We start from the raw sequence: 19,898 nt of genomic DNA, 5'->3' as shown, positions 1-19,898 counted from the left end.
GGAGCGGCTGGGCCCGTGAGCCATGGCCGCTGAGCCTGCGCGTCCGGAGCCTGTGCTCCGCAACGGGAGAGGCCGCAGCAGAGGGAGGCCCGCATACCACAAAAAAAAAAAAAAAAAAAAAAAAAAAAGTAGCACGTTGATTATACTGTAACATATATACACTCATATATAGTATACAGATTAAAACCCGGGTAAAATCAGTCTAACAAGAGTGGGGTATCTGTTCCTTTTCACTTTCCCCCTACCTTCAATTCATTCATATATTCAACCATTAGCAACTACCTACTAAGTATCTACTACGAGAAAGGCTCTTATGAGAATATAAAGACACGGTCCCTGTCCTCAAGAAGTTTAGTGGAGTGAGAACACAGTGGATAATCCCTAAAATGTACTCCAGCCTTCAACTCTTTACACAATACTCTGATGGAGTAATGCACAAGGATTTGGGCTTCAAGTCTGCAAACTGATTCAGAGTGGAGTTGTCCTCTTATGGTGTGCATTCTTGTAAAGCTTCCAGTGCCAACATTTTACAAGGGAAGTATCAAGCTTTGCTCTTGTCTAGGTAATAGGTCAAGTAAAATAGAGGTTGTTAACAAGGCCAGGCTACCCCAGAAAGACTCAGGAGTGTATCTCAGAAATTGTCAAGACCAAGAGGGAACGAGAAACAGTCTCAATATAGAGAATTTGACTTTCACTAGTAAGCAGTGGAAAATACAAGAACCTCAAGATATGTTCAAAAACACTCAAAAGTTAAGAATTAGCATCTTAGGAAACTCTATGAAGTAGAGGTGTCAAATTCACATTTATAGATGGAACCAATTCTTTCTTATAAAATATTGATAGGCTGAAATAATCTTGTGTCTGTTAACTGAACTAACAAATGCTTCTGATGAAATAGTACCTTAGTCTGAAACAGTTTCATTGATGGAATGACAACTAAGGCTAGATTCATTTGACCAAACAAACGGTAATATTTGATATACTTGCTTGGCAAATAAACAGTCAAAATCATCAAGAATACAATGTATAATTATCCTCAAACCGATCAATTAAAAACAGGAAGATACCACACCAGCAATTTATAAGCAAAGGTGAGGTTCAAAGTTGAAGAGTGAATGAATAACAGCCAATATTAATGATCACTGCTCTCACTTCTTGAGCACTTACTCTCCTAACTGCTTAACAGTCAGGATAGCACAGTAGTTAGTTAAGAGCATGGACTCTGAAGCCAGGCTACTAGGGTTTAGAAACGAGTTCTGCCACCAGCTGGGGACCTTGGGCAAGAGGCTAACCTTTCTGTGCCTCTGCTTCCTCATCTATAAAATGCAGATCATAACAGTACCTACCTCCTGGGACTGTGTAAAAAACAAATGAGTTAGGAAATATAATGTGCTGAAGACACTGCCACACACACAGTTAGTGCTACAAAGGTGTTAGCTGCTGTTGCTGTTCTTAAAACTAGTAAGTGGCAGACAGAAAAAATTCAAACCCCAGGACAAACTTAAATACTAGGTATATATTGACTAAAAGAGACCTTACTGATAATGAGTTAATCAATAGTGACACAGTGCACACATTTCTTGAAGATAAAAAACAAAACAAAACAAAACCAAAAATGAATGAAAACCCAGCATTAACCATCAATGGAAAGAGTGAGGCTCGCCAGTGGGATCAGATGGAGAAGCAGCATCTAGGAGAAGGATCACTATGCGGTGGACAAAGCATTGCATTGGAGGCGGGAGATCAGGGTTCTAACACCAGCTCAGTGACTAGCTGGGCAGCCTTGACTGGCTGCTTACCAAGCGGAGTGTGAACTTCCTCATCTGTTAAATAAAGGGGCAGATGAAGGTATCTTGTTATGCTGACATCCTATGATACTATGCCCCAACAGAACATACAGTATTTTAAATATATGCCTTTCATAAAAAATAGGTATTACTGTTTATTTCTGAACAGCCACTTGTACTTTAGTAGGTACATCATCTAGAATGTATTTATAATTATAATTTTGGCCCAAGCAGTTGTAGAATGAAATAACTAGCATAGCGAAGCAAAACTATGGTATATTTTTAAATGCCACTAAAATATAAACAGGTTAATCTGAGAAATAAAACAAGAATACTTCTGATAACACAGTAATAATTTTTCAAACATACTAAATTTTTCTAATGAGCAGAGTTATAAAGTAGTTCTTATACAAAGTGGTTAATAAATACTTTACTATAGTTTTATTAAAAAGTTGAGAAATGAAACAACTTACCTTTTTGCCCATGACGACTGCTGAATTTGTCTCCAATCTCTGGACGCCTTGTCTGTCTCAGCAGCATTTTGATCAGAAAAGCATCTTCAGCATTCGAAGATATCATCACTTTTTCAATATATGAATCCGTTGCCCCTTTGTAGCTAACATTAAGAGGAAGTCACTAAAGCAGAGTTTTCAAACTGCCCTTTGTGAACCTATCACCCTGGCCATATTTTATGTAATACCTATCACAGAATATTTTGACATTCCCATTTTGGGCTCTGAAAAAATGACTTTCATTTTTCAATAACAAATTCAAATGTGACAATTTCCCTTGTACAGTCCTAGTTTAAAATGGCTAACATTTATTATGAGGCAGGCATAATGCAGTTTAATTTTCATCACACATACTATTCACACGTTGTTATTCCTTTACAGGAAATAAGGAATAAGGAAAACTTATAGGAAAACCGATGCTAAGAGAGGTTAAGCACTTGTCCAGGACACATGCCTCATACAAAGCAGACCTGGGATTTGAGCTGGAACCTGTTACTCAACTCCAAATTATTAACCACTTTTTAAATATTACTTTTATCTACTCAGCTCTCCCATCGTGAATTTTTTCACACACTTCACCTCTTATCTGCTTTTCATACCATTATTCAGAGCCTACTCTGCGTCAGATCCTTGTAGGCTCTGGACATACAAAGATTGAGTAGACATGGTTCCTGCCCCAAAGAAACACACAACCAATAAAGGAAGAGAGAAAGGTAAGTGCAAGAAGGTTATCAGTGGTATGGGGAAGAGGAAAGGCCCGAGGGAGGCGACAGTCAGTCCTCCCAGGGGTTGCGGATGACAGTGGCGGCAGGGGAGGGCAGGCTATCAAGGACTCTTTCCCAGCGGAGGGGACCCTAGAGCTGAGGCCTGACCAGGGGGAATGAAATTCCAGGCAGAGGGAGCAGCATGAGTAAATGCACTGAAGTCAGATGGAACATTTGGAGAATAAGAGACAATTTACTAGAAATATGGGGGCCAATGTGCAAAAGGGTAAGGCTAGAGCCGTATGCCAAGGGTCATGGACAGTCGTGTATGTATTACTATTTCATTTGGCCTTTATCCTACAGGCAACACTGTCACTGAGAGTTTTACTCAATCTACTCAAGTTTTATTCTAGCTACTCAATAGAGTAACATGAACAGATGAGTAATTTAGGGGAAAAAATTACTCTGGCAGTAACAGAGAGAGCCTGAGAGATGTGGGGAGGTACAAGACTGGAGGTGGATAAGTGGTCGCCAATAACTACGAGTCCGGCAGGAGAGGAGGGCCAAACTCAGACAGCTACAGCTGTCATCGGTGGATAAGAGAACTGCTAAGGAGACAGAACTTACAGGATTTACCGAATTAAGGTTTGTAATGGAAAGGAGTCAGGATGGCAGTGCCACTCACCAAGAGAGGGACCCAGAAGGAGCATGTCTGAGGCTGGGGTAGGTGAGGGGAGAAAGATGGTTTGGATCTGGGTTTGGGGCCCCTGCTGTCCAGGTGCTGGTATGGAGCTGAAACTGGGCAGATGTCTATCTGGGAGTCACCAGCCAAAAGGAGCTAACTTCCAATTACCCCTATTCCTTCTTTGTAAAAACCTTTCAGTGTATTTCCAATACATACGTGATGGGCACATCTTTGTACTGCGGCTGCTGGGGCACATTACTTCCTTCCAAGGGAATCTGAGTCACTGTGGGCATGGACTTATTTACAAGCACTTGCTTGTTTTCTACTTTCTCACCTAAGAAAGAAAGAAGGGTGTTAGACAAGTCACTATCATCTGTGTGGAACGCAAAGGTTATTGGCGCATAAAACCATGTGATTAGACGTGGTGCATGAAATCCAGACATGGAAGAAAAAAGAGTCCACACAGTGGGAACTAGAGCTCAACAGGGCTTGTCTGTAATTTTGCAAGCCCATTTGAAAAACCCATAGATTTAAGATCACACTGTGCATAAAATTAAGAAACTCATTTAGGGGACCATATTAATGCGAGAAAATTCATGTCAGTAGGTAGCAATTTAAAATATCTCTTTGAGTGTTAGAACAGGTTTGGGCCACTTACTAGTTATTTCAACCAGCAATAAGTCACCACCAACCTAACCTGGACAATGAGAAAACACGAATATTTCTTTGATTTTCCTGCTATTCTCACCTTTGCTTGGTACCTGTTCATGGTAAGCTCAAAGACCAACTACTACACTACTGTCACTGCGCTTATTTTCCCTGCCACAGCACCCAGGTTTAAGAGTATAAAGGCAGCAAGAGGGAGGGGAAGCCATGTACCACGTGGCTCGGGGCACCACAGCGGATGCAGCATCACCGACCGGCACTCACCCCCTGGGCAGCATCCGTGGGCAGGGCCGTGTGGACTTCCTCTCCCACCCACCTTTCCAACCCAGCCCCACTTCTCGCCACCTCCCCGCAGCTCCTGTTGCCTGGTGGCCTCAAGAGCTCTCATTTGGCCCCCTCTATCTTGGCTCCCTTCTACTTTCTTCTCCACACTGCGCCCTGCCCCTCCCCCCCATCCCCATAGGCACACTGGCCTTCCTCTGGGTCCTTTAGTGAGCGAGCTGCAGGACACCTGCACAAGCCCTTCCCCCGCCTAGACACCCCCCCTTCCGCTTCACTGGTTAACTCCACTTATCCTGCAGCTGCCAGTCACCTCCCCGGGGAAGGCTACCTCGATCTTCCTGACTAGGTCAAATACTCTTGCCATAAAATGGCCTCATAGCTCCTTATATGATTCCTTAACCTGGTTGTAATTTGACCTATGTTTGTGTGTGATCCTTTGATCAACGTTAGTCTCCGACACTAGCCTACAAGACTCATAGGGGCAGGGGCTGTGGGTTGTATCAACAAAATTAATCACAGGTTTATAAGGACAACAGAGTCACAGTTTTTAGCGGAAGAGGATTCTGAAGTCAGTCTGTAAGCTAAATGCACAAACGATGAAATACCGGTGTAGATGCAGGGACATGACCTTATTCTAAATATTTCCTTAAAGTGGCTTTATTCAAAATAATAATTAGAAAAGTATAACTAGAATAGATTGCTGTTATATAAAAACGTATGCACAGAAAAACAGACTGGAAGGAAATTCATCAAAGGTGACCACACTGGTTGAGTTAGGATAGGGTTTTACAGGTTGCTATTTTTTTCTGCCCTGTATACCAAACATTTAGAAATACTGTTGAATAACTTTCATAATTTAAAAATGTATACATTAAAAAAATTTTTTAAGGCTTTTACCTGGAGAACAAATACCATCTGCATCTAAAATTTCATGTCTCCAGATGGGTTTCCTTGTAGCAGCGTCCAACATCGGCCCCATCACTTTATCAAAAGTCTGATTGGTATATCGTTTCAAAGTACATTTAGCATTTTTATATACAAGGCAACGCCCAAAGCCTAAAATGAAACCAAAATGGGTTCAGAACCACAAGTAATATGAACCTACGAGAAGTCAAGATTTGTGTTATTCAACAACCCACCACACTCTGCCTCCCTTCCCCGCCAAAAAACACCCCAAAACTGCTCTACATTTAGATAATCTGAGACTGGCCAAACCATATAACAATCTGATAACTTGAAGAACTGGCTCAGGATCTCTACGTACTAACCATACTAACACTAGACTCTCTACAACCATTTTCCAGCTTGGAATATACCTTGTCAGGTTGGAGGAAAGTGAGAGAAACCTAAGAATGTCACTGGGATTCTTTGAGAGCACAGAGCCGTAGCACATGAAAACTGGAAAGGGCCTTAGAAATCACCTGGCTTAACCCCTCTATCCTACAGGTGCTACGAGTGAGTAGCAGAGAAGTTAAGTGGCCAAGGTCACCCAGCAAGGTGGTGGTTGAGTTGAGACAGACCGAGTTCACTGATCAGCCAGCATTCTTCTCATACATCATTCTGGTGCATAACTTCTGCTAACCTTCTCTGGAAGGTTTTCCTTTTGCTGATTTTGGCATTTAGAGGAAGTCCCAAACAAGCAAACAAAAACATTGATTTATCTCCAGAGAGGAGAGAGAATAAAAAGGAGCAATCAAATAATGTTAACGGGAGAGACAGTTCACCGCTGCCCTGAAGATTAGAGTTTACTTTGGTTACATTTTTAGACCACATTTATCTCGTGGATGAGGGAAAAGTTCTGGGACCAATTAACAATCTAAACATTAAGAAAAGTAAGCAAAATGAACAGAAGAAAACCTTTAGATGGAGCAAAGTACTCAACCACTGAATCCCACAAAAAGATTCATCAGTTGTTCAAAAGAGCTGCCAATCCTGCACTAAATAACATTTCCTAACATGCTATGGCTGTATTTCTTTTTTCCCCTTTGGCCAAGCAGTTATTTTAAACTGGATTCTCCCTCTAGTCTCCTGAGGATATACTGAGCTATGTCAGAGTTCACTTAAACAGGAAAAAGTCTCCCGATTAAATGCCAGCTATTACTGGAGAAATAAATGCATGGCTGTAAAATCCTTTGCTTGTGAATCTCCACCAAAAGCAGAACTCTTTCGAGAAATCTAAGAATATGAGTCAGAAAATCAATCAGGGAAGAGTGGATTTCTAAATAAAATCTCAGTGCTCTAATGTAATTTTTTAAATATGAAGGTGACCATGCGATGAAACAACACATTTCTACAACTGGATAGTAGAGGAAGATATTTGTGTGTCTTCGAGAAAGGTCTTCGTCATTATGGTTCCTGGTAAATTGTGTATGGCCATAATAAACTCGGCTCAGAGAGCCAGCTGCTTTGGAAACATTACATGATCTTGAAATTTCGTACAATGGCCATTAAGTGCAACGTGCTGGAGTGCTGTGTGAATCTGAACTGCATGAAATCAGAAGCGTTTTCTTCTAAGCGTAAATGGACATTTTATTTACAGGTGGGAGCTTAAAAGCAAGAGGACAGTAAACTCAGATCATTAAATTGTGTTGTGGAGTTTCTGACAGATATCACAAAGTCTTCAGATTTCCACATAAATGTAACCAGTTAATCAGAAAGGAAAACACCTAGTTTTAAAGCATGGCTGTTGTCATTTGGAGGAAAAAAGAAGCATAAATTAAGTGCAGCCAACATTAATGCCAAAGACACATGTCTAGGAGTACTATTATGGCTGCCTAGCAACTAGGAAGAGTGAAGGGAAGGCAGAGTGGGTATGCAGGGAGGAAGGAGAGAAACAGACGATGAAGACAGAAGTCAGACCGAGGATCAGGTGATGGCTAACAAACCACCAAGTGGGAACGTGCAAAAGTAAACTGTCAAAACTGGGGAAGAAAAATGTAAAAACAATGAGCCAGGGTTTGTGTATGTGTACTTTTATCATTTTGCTAACAAAAAGGTACAGCATTATAGGGTTGAGATATACAATTTTTAAAATAGCCTTTTACATACAAATATTGCTACTGTCCTCTCAAACAGGTTTGTTGTTGAATATATAACTATTTTCAAAAAACATATTTCACTTATTGTAATTCCTGCTAGGAAATAAACAAGTTCTTACACATTTTCTGTTGAATTGCCTCAAGTCAGCAATAAATTAAAATAAAGGAAAAAAAAAGATTCCTTATTAATATTTAACTAATTACCTCTATATAATATTCATTAAAAAAACGTTAACACCAAAACATAACCACCTCCTGTTTGTATATTATAAAATTCAAATCACTTGAAACTGACATTACCATTTTGACATCAAGTGACTTTCATATTGATCATGCCTGTATCTAAATCTGCACAAAGCACCTTTGGTGTTAGACCTTTGAAAATTCACTTACCTCTGTCCAAGGAAGCCTTGTTTAAAACAAGAGCATCTTCTATATCATAGCCACTATAACTCATCACAGCAACTGTCGCATTCTGTCCAGCTGGCAGTTTCTCAAATTCTATTAACTCAATAGTCTTTGTTTTAACCATGGGTTTTTGTGGATATGCCAGGAGATACATGAGAGTATCAATTCTGTTCCGCTGGTTGTAGCCAATGGTACCTTCATTGATATTGGAGAAAATGAAATGCAACTTTCTATTATATCAAATAATTAGGTACCAATGACTACAGAGATAAACACATTAATTTTACTAATTAAAATGAAGAAAATCTTCAGGTCAAATATTTAAAGAGCAATACTCTCATAGTGATTAACAACTTTTAAAAACAATTTTTCTCAGTTATGTTAAAAATCCTACAAAGAAGAAAAATCACATTCAAGGTGTACTAATCTAAATAATTTCAACTTTTTGGATTTATAAAATTGATCCCATTTGAAGAGTTTTAGTCTCCACTGGTTAATTTCACATGTAAGTCAACAATTCTGTATTTGGTTCTACTATGTTCCAGGCACATTTCCAGTTGCAATTGGAGAACACCCCCCAGTGCTGAGAGGCAAAAAGCTTATACTTTAGGACAAACAGATACATTTCTTCAAAAGAAATCAACAATTACAAATGTTCTAAATGAAAAGAAAGCAGGAAAAAAGGGAGGGAACAGGATGAAGAGGAGAGTGAAAGCAGAGAAGAGTAGACTTATCCATTTGCTTAACTATTCATTTATTAAGCAGTTAATAAACACCTACTCTGTGCCCAGCATTGGAGATAAAATGGGGAAAGGCAGGGTCCCTTCCCCTAGGGAATCCAGGGCCCTGTCCAATCAGGGATAGGCTTTTCTCTCCTTAGCAATCAGCCTTTCCACCTGATTGGACCTTGGAGGGGTATTACTGTCATCTGAAAGTAAAACCAGAATGTTACCTACCCTTCTCCTTTTTCCCCATTGGGGTGCATTAGGGTTCAAAGACCTGCCTGAAAAAAGGCTTTCAGTCTCCTGGGCTTGTGAACACACCATCACTCCTACTCAGAGACCTTAAAAACCAGGAAACTCATGTTTGTCCTACTGTTGAGCTTGAGTGTGGGCTTCTCCCAGGTATCTCTTCTTTCCTGCCCTGAGTGGCGCGTCTACAACCCTCACCCACCCCAAGACGTTAACGTGCCATTTAATGGAGTTAAGCTTTAATGAGAGCAGATACCAAAACTCAGTATTTATTTTCTTTATCTTTTTCTCTTATGTCATTAAATCAATGGTGATTTCAATTCAGGGATGAAAATAACCTATTCAAGCAGCAAAAATGGTATGGTACAATACTCCTTGACGATCACTTTTGAAAGAAATAATGAAATCTGTAGGGCTCTAAAGAAACGAGCACCTGGTACAGTGCTGGGCTCACTACCGATGCCCAATAAATGTCAAGTAAATGAAATTACGAGAATACATATTTGTGCTTAAATCTCTAGAAAATTTATCAAGCGTCAGCTGAAAAACAATAGCTAAACTGAACCTCATCAAATTTTTGTCAAGTTTACACTATAAATTGCCAATTAATGTTATTTTAGTGCCAACTAATAAACTGGGCAGGATACCTGGTAATAGATCACCTCCTGTTTTAGAAAGAAAATTGTTGCTGCTTGGATTGTTCACTGACAATAAGTTGGTTCTTTTACATGAAATCATTTCAAATTTATGTTGAGATTTCAGCTCCAATGAGACAAGGAATCAGGCAGTGTCCCACTAGGCTGCCAAACATGTCCTCTGAAACCTGAGACGAGCATTATTATGCAGCAGGGAAGCATTGCCGCCTGCACCTCTAAACAATGGTGAAAGAGATGGGATCCTGCTATAAATTGTCCTACCAGGCCCAGAACTTAATTCTTGGGCACTGCAACTGACCATCGAATAGATGAACAGCAAAATGGTTTAGCAAAAGTTTGGTGCTTATGATCTCATCAGAAATTTTTCTTTAAAGACTTTTTAAAGAAGTTGTAGGCGTATACATATATACACATCTTTAGCAGCAATGACAACGGGTGTGTAGGTTAAAACATGATTTATAAACTACGACTTCTAAATTATAAAACTTCCAAATGCCACCACACACCACAATTTTTATAAAAATTATGAATGACTGGTTATTTTTACCAATAAGCAAGCTTTTTTGAGAAAATGTCATGTAGAAATTACATTATAACACTAGCCTGCGGTGAAGCACATGCTCAAACTGGGATGCCTCTATTAGTATTTTCAGCTTCCTTTAGGGCACTGCATATATATAATAACTAACACAACAAGAATATCTATAAGCTGAATTCTCCTTCTACTGTCCCATTTTGGTATAACTATAATCTCCAATGATTTCATTTTCTTACTACCCAGGACATAATCTTTCCTATGAAGTCTTATTTTCTTGATCTAAACTTTCTTAAGGAGTCACAAGTTGGCATAACAAAGTATGTAAATGTACGTTAAAACAGTGAAGAAGTTTATCATTTTAAAGTGAGATGAAAAAAAGTAAGGATGCACATAGTTTAGAAAATGTATACCGAGAAACATAAAATGAAGTTTTATACATTTAACTATTTTTTCCATCCTCCTTTGCCCAATTTATTTTTACTTAATCAATATTATTGAATTATAATAAACTTCACCCATTTAAAGTGTACAAGTTGATGAGCTCTGACAGATATATGCATCTGTGAAACCACCACCAGAGTCAAGATCCAGAACATTTCCAATACTCCCAAAAGGTCCCTCCCTCTGTCCCTGGCCCCAGGCAACCAAAGATCTGTTTATCAGTATAGATCAGTTTGCATTCTCTAGAATTTTATATAAATGGAATCATATAGTATGTACACTCTTGTGCTGCTTCTTTCATGTAGCATGATTCTGGGATGCATCCACATGGCTGTGTGTAACAGAGTTCATTCCTTTTTATTGCTGAGTAGTACTCCATCATATGAATATACATTTTGTTTATCCATTCAACTGTTGATGGATATTTGGGATATTTCCCGTTTGGGGCTACTGTGAATAAAGTTGCTATGAACATTCAAGCACAAGTCTTTGTATATTCATTTCTCTTGAATAAATACATAGGCGTGACGCTTCTGTGTTGTTTGCTGAGGGTATGGTTAACTTTCAGAAACAACTTAAGAATTTTCTGAAGTGATTTTACTGTTTTACATTTTCATCAGTGTGTGAGCATTCTGGCTGCTCCACATCCTCACAAACACTTAGAATGTCAGTCTTTTTCATTTGAGTCGTTCTAATGAGTGTGCAGCCATATCTCACAGAAATTTACATTTATCTGATGACTAATAACATTGAACATATTTTCATAAGCTTATTGGTTATTCCTTTGTGAAGTGTCTGAGTTTTTTTTTTTTCCATTTTACTTGGGTTGTCTTATTATCGAAGAGTTCTTTGTATATATACTGGATACAAATCCTCTATCAGATACATGTATTGCAAATACCTTCTCCCATTCTGTGGCTTAACGGTGTCTTTCATATTCTGAACAGTATCTTTCAAAGAGAAAAAGTTTAATTTTGAGAAAGTCCAATTTATTAATTTTTTCCTTTTTTATAATTTGTGCTTTTTGTGTTCTATCTGAGAAATATTAGGTGATTTGAGTGCACAAGGATTTTTGCTTAAGTTTCCTTCTATAAGTTTCACAGTTTTAGCTCTTACATTTAGGGCTGTGATTCATTCTGTCTTAATTTTTTGTATGGTATGAGGTAGAAGGTGATGTTCATTTTTTTTCTACATAGATACTGAGACATTTAATTTTGTTGAAAAGATTTTCCTTTCCTCTAAATTGCCCTGATATATTCATCAAAAATCATTTGCCCATAAATGTGTGGGTCTATGTCTGGATTCTGTTCCATTGATCTGTATGTCTACCCTTATGTCAGTATCACTACTGTGGTTTTAGGGTAAGTCTAAATACCAGGTTGTATGTCTTCCAACTTAGTTCTTCATTTCAAAGATTGCTTTCAAAAATCTGCATCTGATTTCTTAACAATTTTAATGTGCTCAGAGATTTATTCGTTGTTGAAACAGTTATTAAGTACCTACTAAACTGGCACTAGGCTAGGCCCAAGGGATATAGTAATAAATAACAGACATAGTCCCTGTCCTCAAGGAACTTATAATCTATGGTCCAGCAGGGAAGGTACCTTCATCATGATCCACAGCAAATTGGAAAAAGTGAGGAAAGAAGTTAGTTTCAGTGGAGAAAAATTTTAGTAAGTTTTATAAATGTCATGATATAAAAGATATAATGTAACTTCTTATAAGTTTCTCAACCAAACTGGAATTCAGTTTCCTTGTCAGAAACAAAAAAGGTATGTATTATAGTTGACAGGATTATTAAGATGATTTAAAAGAAATGTATGTAAATCAGTTGGGTATTCACTAAGTGGAAGCATTCATTAGGACTAATACTAACAATATTAGTAATGAAAATATACACCCATCACCCTACAGTACCACCCATTCTACCTCCAACTCTAACCCGACATACTGAACTTTAATTTTACCTCCGTAAGTGCTCATTATTAACATTCTAGTCTCGGGAACTGTCACATAAGCTTACATCTAAAATAGCTACAATGACCTTATTTTTTTTTTAACCAACAGAATTCTAAAAAAGAATTGCCAAGGATAATTTGGTCAAGACACCTTTTCATTGTGTATACCCAAATGGATAAAAAAATAAATAGTCTAAAAAAAAATTCAAACAGAAATTGGGAGAAGAGGAGATGTAGAGTGAAACAACACTTTATGAGGATCTTTGTATATTATGTGTTTTTAATACTTTAAAATTCTCCAGCCTATTTCTAGTACATCCCATCCTACTGTAAAGTGGCGGATACAAGAGAAGGAACTACCCACTTAGGAAGAGACTCTATTGAAAACAAAAACCAAAACAGAAGTTGCATTAGCTCCTGACTTTAAAAAAACAAAAAACAAAACAGTCCCAGCAATTTGGAGTTGAAGGAGGAAGGGGTGGTGAGAAGGAGCGGGGGCTGGAGGAGGTATGTGATGCATATTCATTAACCGAGCTGATAGTGACTAAAAGATCCTTTTAAAGAGGAGAAAGTGTTCCACTAGAGGACTGCCAACTAATAAAATGGGCAGGATATGAAAGTGTGACTCATGTGAACTTGGCGTCTGGTGCCAGGGAGAGAGCATACAATGCAGCCCCATCACACAGCCTTCACTTGTAGCACTGAGTGACCTGGAGACCTTGCCATTTCCACACACGTCTACCTGACTTCTTGCTCTGAACCACGTCACAACAAACAGAGCCATATCCATGGAAGGGAGGTGTTTCTCAGTAGCACAGTAAGATGCTGTGTGGAAACTTGAACTTTATGAATAATTTAAAGAGCCTTAGATTTAAGAAACACCCTCTGCTGGTGTTTCATGTTTGAATCAAGTCAGCCCTCTCTTATGTACAAGGTAAGGCTCTCAGTCTCTGTGGTTTGTGCTGTCTTGGTCTCCTTCGTAGTGACAGAAAATGACTTTCTCTTATTTTTTCACTCTGTTGAATGGGAGGGATTGGTAGTAAAAGGTATATAGTAAACTTCCAGATTGGTAAGAATATTTAGCAAATTAATTCTGGGATCCTGTCTTTCACTTTCCACATGGACTAACAGATGAACAGCAACTAAAATATTATGTTAGAAAATCCACACAGAATCTCTGAGATGTATATAGTCTTCAGCATGGCTAATATTTAAAATGGGATAGTGTGACTTTTAGTTATCAGCTGTCAAGACAGCAGGGAATTAAAATGACTCCGAGAAGTCCAACTCAAAGAGCCAGGTCCCTGTTCTGGGTCTCTGTTCTTCAGCCCCGGATCTCTGTTCTGGGTCTCTCCCTCTGCTGGCCTCTTTCCTTTTGCGAGTTTTCCTACAGACCTCACTCAATACTTCTGCAGCTACTACAGTCCAAAGAGCAAGGTGGCCTTCTCATGTGCAAACTTTAAATATACTTTCATCTCGTGGCTTTTCTTTCCAGTCAGGTGTTTTATAATAACAAACAGTAACAAAGGCTTTTTTTTTTTATTACTTAAGATATTCAGTAGCTTTTGTCTTCCTAGCGTCAGCAGTCACGTCAGAGGATTGTATCCAAGGAGCTAAATGTGCAGGACCCAGGGTCAGAGCAGCTGAATACACCAACCTCAGAAAACACAGACAATGAATTGCAAATGACACTCAAAACAAAACGAGAAAAAAAACCTTCACACAGAAAACTACAAAAGAACTCTACAGACACTGAATTGGCTTTCTGTACACACTGATCCTGCTTAACTGTGTGTGGTAACTAGCCGAACGTTTCAGATACTCATGGCTACAAAATAAAAGGCTTTTTTTTTTTGGTAGGAAGAGGAGTTACAAAAATAAAAATATTATTTCTTTCATTCAATCACTTCTTTATTTAAAAAAAAAAGATTTGCCAAGGGGAGATAGATGCAGCTCTTTCGGTTTCAATCTTCAAACACACTAAAGAGCGGCATTAGCGATGAAGTGATTAGTCTTCCGTTAATTCTGCTGAAAGTTCTACACAAAAGGTGTATTGTTTCAGCTGGGATTCACATCATGAAACAAAATGGTTTGGTAAACCCAATAGAAGTGATAGCCCTTTCATGACACACAGGATTCAGTACTGTATATTTCAACTTGTTAGCAAGTCAGAAGCACAAGCGGGAAATCAGCCTACACTGCTGCTAAGTATGAATGGGAAAGGCTAAATTGATGAGCCGCTGTTTAGATTTTCCCACTGGGAATTATTCTGAACTGTCCAGGCATTACATCATTCAGGTAAATGGTAGCAGGACAACATGCTTCTTATGTCTCTGTTGCCAACCAAAGGGCAATATAAAAACTCGAAAGGAAATACATACTCTTTATCCGTAGGAGAAACAGAAGGACTTAATTGTCAAGCTATGGTCAACTGCAGCTAATTGTAAGTAACTGAGCAGCTAACTGCATTCTGGTCGTTACCCAAATGCAATGCAGAAACCTTTTACAGTTTCTTTATGAACCTCCTTGTATCATACTTTAAATCAGAGATGACAAGTCATATTGATGTCATAGACATATATGAAAATAAAACCTATTAAACTTATTAGGATTTAAATGAGTTTTAAAAACATTTCAAAAAAAAGCTTATAAGCAAAACTTTTTTTGCTAGTATCCTCTCTGTATCCTCTTCAAGACAAAACTCAAACTCCCCAACATATGGCATCTCTCCACCACGCTTCTATGTCCATACTACAGCGTATACTATACAAAACGACCCACACACTGCTTGCTTACGTTTCCATACCTGTGAGAAATACTCAGTATCTTTCAAGGCCGAGTTCAGTTCTAGTCTTCAGAAACAACCCACTCTCTAACCTTAGGTGTTCTTTCTGCTTAGTCCCATAGATTCTGGCTCTCATCTACTACGGCATTTATCAGACTATATTGAATTACTGTTGTATTTGTTGGTCTCTCCTGCTAGACTGTGAACTCACTGAGGGCAGGGCTCTGTATTATCTCTATATTTTAAGGTTCCAGCCTCAATGATTGGTTTATTATTGATGCTCAATAAATGTTACGGATGATAAATAAATTAATAGATAAATGAATGAAAGGGAAGAAAAATAGAAAGAAGAAAGGAAAATGAACTCAGAAAATGGTGTGACACACACTGAGTGTTTCAGGAGCTATAGGAGCAATTGCGTGGATATAATGGGTTCAATGACTGTCACCCAGACAATTACTAAGTACATTCTAATACACACTGTGCGCCTCTATCTCTATTGCCTTTTGCTCTCCTCCCTTAACCTCGAGTTTTCCTGCTCTTTCTTCCATCTCTCCTGCTTAACAACTTACATTTATATAGGGCTTTTCTCTTTACATTTACCCCCTTGTAATTCTGTGATAGTTATTATATATCCCTTTGTTTGGTCAAGAGGACAAGTTCAGAGAGGTTTTCTCCATTTTTGTTTAAGCTTTAGACATGACAGGGGCACCTACAAGCACTGCAGAATTCCAGAGACAACCTCCTGAGTTTGGTAACACTCAGGTGTTAGCAACGCGTGACCTGGCCCAACATGCAACACTAGTGAAGTAAGAATAACACAGTATTGTGAAGCAATTATACTCCAATAAAGAGCTGTTAAAAAAACAAAAAGAATAAAGACATAAGTATTTATCCAAGTATTTAGGACCAAGTTCAAGGAGGAACTCTTACCCATGGCTTGTTTCCCCATGGCACACTGATATGTGTTTCTTGGGGACTGGTTGTGATGAGGGTATGGGATCAGGCCAGCACAAACGCCAAGAAGAGTGAAGGGTTCAATCTCCAAGTGGGTGGTATCTCTATCAAGTTAATTAAGAATCAGACATCTTAGGTACCAAGTATTAAAATAAATATCTCTTAAAGGGTATAAAAAAATATTACTATCTAGGTCCCTGAGGACTAAACTTAAAATTTAAGTTTACATAAATACATATAAAAATGTATATATAAAACACATACATTTATATCAATAGAATAATAAAACCTCATAACAATAAAATTTGATGCTAGTAAAACTGACAGAAGAAAAACATACTTAAATAAAATATAACAAAGCAAATTTTTTTTTCAGTGAAAATAAAGAGTGAAACTTTTATTATTTGTAGAACTATAAGAGATAGGAGACAATATGGAATGCCTATATAAAAAAAACATCATTACATACTAACTAATAATAACTCATTTAAAGAAATTACTATATTAAGCACATAGAAATACATAGCACATAGTATCAAAAATACCTACATGGCACAACATTGTAAATCAACTGTACTTCAATAATATGTCTTAAAAAATTTTTTTTAATATATCTATATGGATGAGTGGCCTGCTTTTCCCCACTTTTCCAACATATATCAATGAGAAAGTTGTATTACCATTTTAGAGAGAGGAATATATCCCTTTTAAGAATAGTTACTATAGACCTATGGGGACCACTACTGTAACCACTAGCTAAATGTGGCTATTGAGCACCTGAAAAGTTAGACTAGAATGGCTGAGAAACTGAATTTTTAATTTTACTTAAATTTTAATTATCTTACATTTTAAAGCTCAAATTTAAATTGAAATAGCTCAGTTCAGTTATTTAAAACCTTTTAGTTATGTTTGTAACCACTTACATGTATTACTCTACTTTTTCAATTGTAAATGTAATGAAATCAGATCAAGTATTTCCAAAGAGGGACTTCCCTGGTGGCGCAGTGGTTAAGAATCCGCCTGCCAATGCAGGGGACACGGGTTCGAGCCCTGGTCCGGGACGATCCCACATGCCGCGGAGCAACTAAGCCCACGTGCCACAACTACTGAGCCTGCACTCTGGAGCCTGTGAGCCACAACTACTGAAGCCCACGCACCGCAACGAAGAGTAGCCCCCGCTCACCGCAACTAGAGAAAGCCCGCGGGCAGCAATGAAGACCCAATGCAGCCCAAAATAAATAATAAATAAAATAAATTTTTTAAAAAAAGTATTTCCGATGAAAATTTAGCATCCAAATTGAGATGCGGTGTAAGTGCACACCAGATTTTGAAGACTTAGTAGGAAAAAAAGGTAAACTATCTCAATATTTTTATATTGACTACATGTTGATATGATAATCTTTCAAATATATTGGGTTAAATAAAATTATTAAAATTAATTTCATCTGTTTCTTTTTAATTCTTTAATGTGGCTACTAGAAAACAAAGTTATATGCTGACATGCATTATATTTTTATAGATACGGGGCACAAAGACTTGACCTAATAGATGTTAGAATCTTGTTACTTTCACAGTATGTTTTTGCAGAAAACTCAGTTTTGGCTAAATGATAAAGCAACTCAGCTATCTGAATGGGAAAGGGCAGCCAGACTGTTTTTAGGTCTTGCTGAAAGTAACAGATCTCACATCCAGGATCTGTGGTCTCCAATGACCTTCTGTCCCTTCCTCAAGTGTTTCTGAAGCATAACTTCAATCATGATTTCAACAGTTTACAGTACTTCTTTTTTTTTTCCTGAGCCAAATGACATAACTTTTTTTTAATTCTTGATAGTCAAATTGAAATACAAAATAATTGTACCAAATTCCACTGAAATCAACAAATTGAGGGGATCTGATTTACCATAACATCTCTTACATTTGTATTACAATTTAAATATACATTATATATCAACATAATACTTCATAGGTATATAATGAGATGTTCTTATTTACTATTTCATAATTTTCCAAAGAAGATGTTTCTTCTTTTTTATGTGATTGGTGAAATTGAAATAGATTAATAATTATCTGTCTTACGTTCATCTTTTCTTAAAAATATGGAACGCTTCACGAATTTGCATGTCATCCTTGCACAGGGGCCGTGCTAATCTTCTCTGAATCGTTCCAATTTTAGTCTATGTGCTGCCGAAGCAAGCACTACAGTACTTCTGAAGAGAAGTGATTTCCAAGATAACCCATCACATCATGGAAAATTAGCTGAAATGCACATGGCAAAAGATCTCCCACTTATCCAGTTATCCATCTATTTGCTTTTCATTACACGTGTATTGAATTGTGTCCCTAGTTTGGTTAGAGAGGATGCTTTCCATGTAGTTCTTGGTTTGAAGAATATAATTCTGACCTTATGACCTCGCAGAACCTCAATCCTCTGTCACTTTAGGCCTTTGTCAGCAGAGAGGGAAGGGGCTCTAGGTTTTGTTTTCTTTGTTTCTGTTTTTTACAGAGAAACAGCTTATAGTGACATTTTATAGCCTAGAATAAAACAGTTTGTTTAAAATGTACTGTTCTGTTTATATATTGCCAATTTGACCAATGCAAATTAAAACTACTTTTTCCGATGTAAAGACTGGGGTAAGCTGAAAATGAAGAAGGTAAAGATCTAAGTTTCTTCTTTTTTTATGACAACAACATACATAAGATCATATACTATCTTACTACCTAATAATTATTGAAAGTCCAAACTTTGTAAAAGTCTGGATTTGAATTTTACAAAAGAGAGGAATATTATTATTCAAAATTATAACCACCCTAAGTTTCTATCCTGAACAGGAAATAGGAGACTTCCTGTTCACTATGCATAAGGGCCTTAAATTTAGCTCAAATTAAGACTAAGTCACCTGTTGCTTGCAATAGTGAAAAAACTGGAAACAGCCTAAATAGTCATCAATAGGGGAACAGTTAAATAAGTTATCTATATGTAATCAATGTAATAAAAAGCAATTAAAATTATACATATAAATATATATATACATACATTAATGTAGAAAAATATCCAGGATGATAATGTTAATTACATTAAGTTAAAAAATCAAGACACTGAAAAATAATTGCAAAATGTATGTATGTTTGCCTTCACTTAGAAAAAAATCTAGAAGAGTACATATTAAACCATTTGCACTGGTTACTTCTGGAGGGTGGAGTTTGGTGGAATGGGGAATTACTTTACGCATTTCTACATTTTAACAAATGTCATAAGTATGAATTAATACCAATTTTTTCTTATTTTTAAAATAAATTAATTTGATGTATGGGATAGCTTGGTGATTGGGTGATACTGATAGTTATATTCCTTTATGGCAGTGAACAAAACAGAGAAAAATCCCTGCCTTCATGAAGCTTCTAGTGGCAGGAGATAGACAATGCACAGATGCATCAATAAAATACACGTTTTACAGATTTTAAGATTTAAGCACTAGAAAAATAAAGCAGCGAAGAGGGGTGGTCAGAGGA

At 37.6% G+C, this 19,898-nt stretch overlaps 1 protein-coding gene and 1 non-coding gene across 10 annotated transcripts in view; both read right to left on the bottom strand.

Moving 5' to 3' along the window:
- Window positions 1-19,898, bottom strand: part of POLR3B (RNA polymerase III subunit B) — a 115,048-nt gene that overhangs the window by 32,702 nt on the left and 62,448 nt on the right. For 8 of the 9 annotated variants that reach the window (XR_003680141.2, XR_008617575.1, XM_007100966.3 and 5 more), the window contains 5 exons: window positions 16,365-16,492; window positions 8,068-8,277; window positions 5,534-5,692; window positions 3,905-4,022; window positions 2,261-2,403 (listed from right to left, as the gene is read on the bottom strand). Coding sequence is in view for 7 of the 9 variants with exons in the window: in XM_007100966.3 (XP_007101028.1) it covers window positions 2,261-2,403; window positions 3,905-4,022; window positions 5,534-5,692; window positions 8,068-8,277; window positions 16,365-16,492 (758 nt within the window). In the remaining 2 variants the exon portion in view is untranslated. Of the gene's footprint in view, window positions 1-1,728; window positions 1,824-2,260; window positions 2,404-3,904; window positions 4,023-5,533; window positions 5,693-8,067; window positions 8,278-16,364; window positions 16,493-19,898 lie in introns of those variants that run through there. The other variant, XM_007100971.3, reaches the window with a different exon arrangement.
- On the bottom strand, window positions 18,479-18,585 carry LOC112065919 (U6 spliceosomal RNA). The gene has a single exon (XR_002892315.1). It is a non-coding gene; the product is annotated as a U6 spliceosomal RNA (small nuclear RNA).

This window comes from Physeter macrocephalus, chromosome 6 (assembly GCF_002837175.3).
Source record: "Physeter macrocephalus isolate SW-GA chromosome 6, ASM283717v5, whole genome shotgun sequence".
In the NCBI taxonomy this organism is placed as follows: domain Eukaryota; kingdom Metazoa; phylum Chordata; class Mammalia; order Artiodactyla; family Physeteridae; genus Physeter; species Physeter macrocephalus.
Note: the sequence above shows the minus strand (reverse complement) of the source record. Positions and strands in the feature narration are given on the sequence as shown.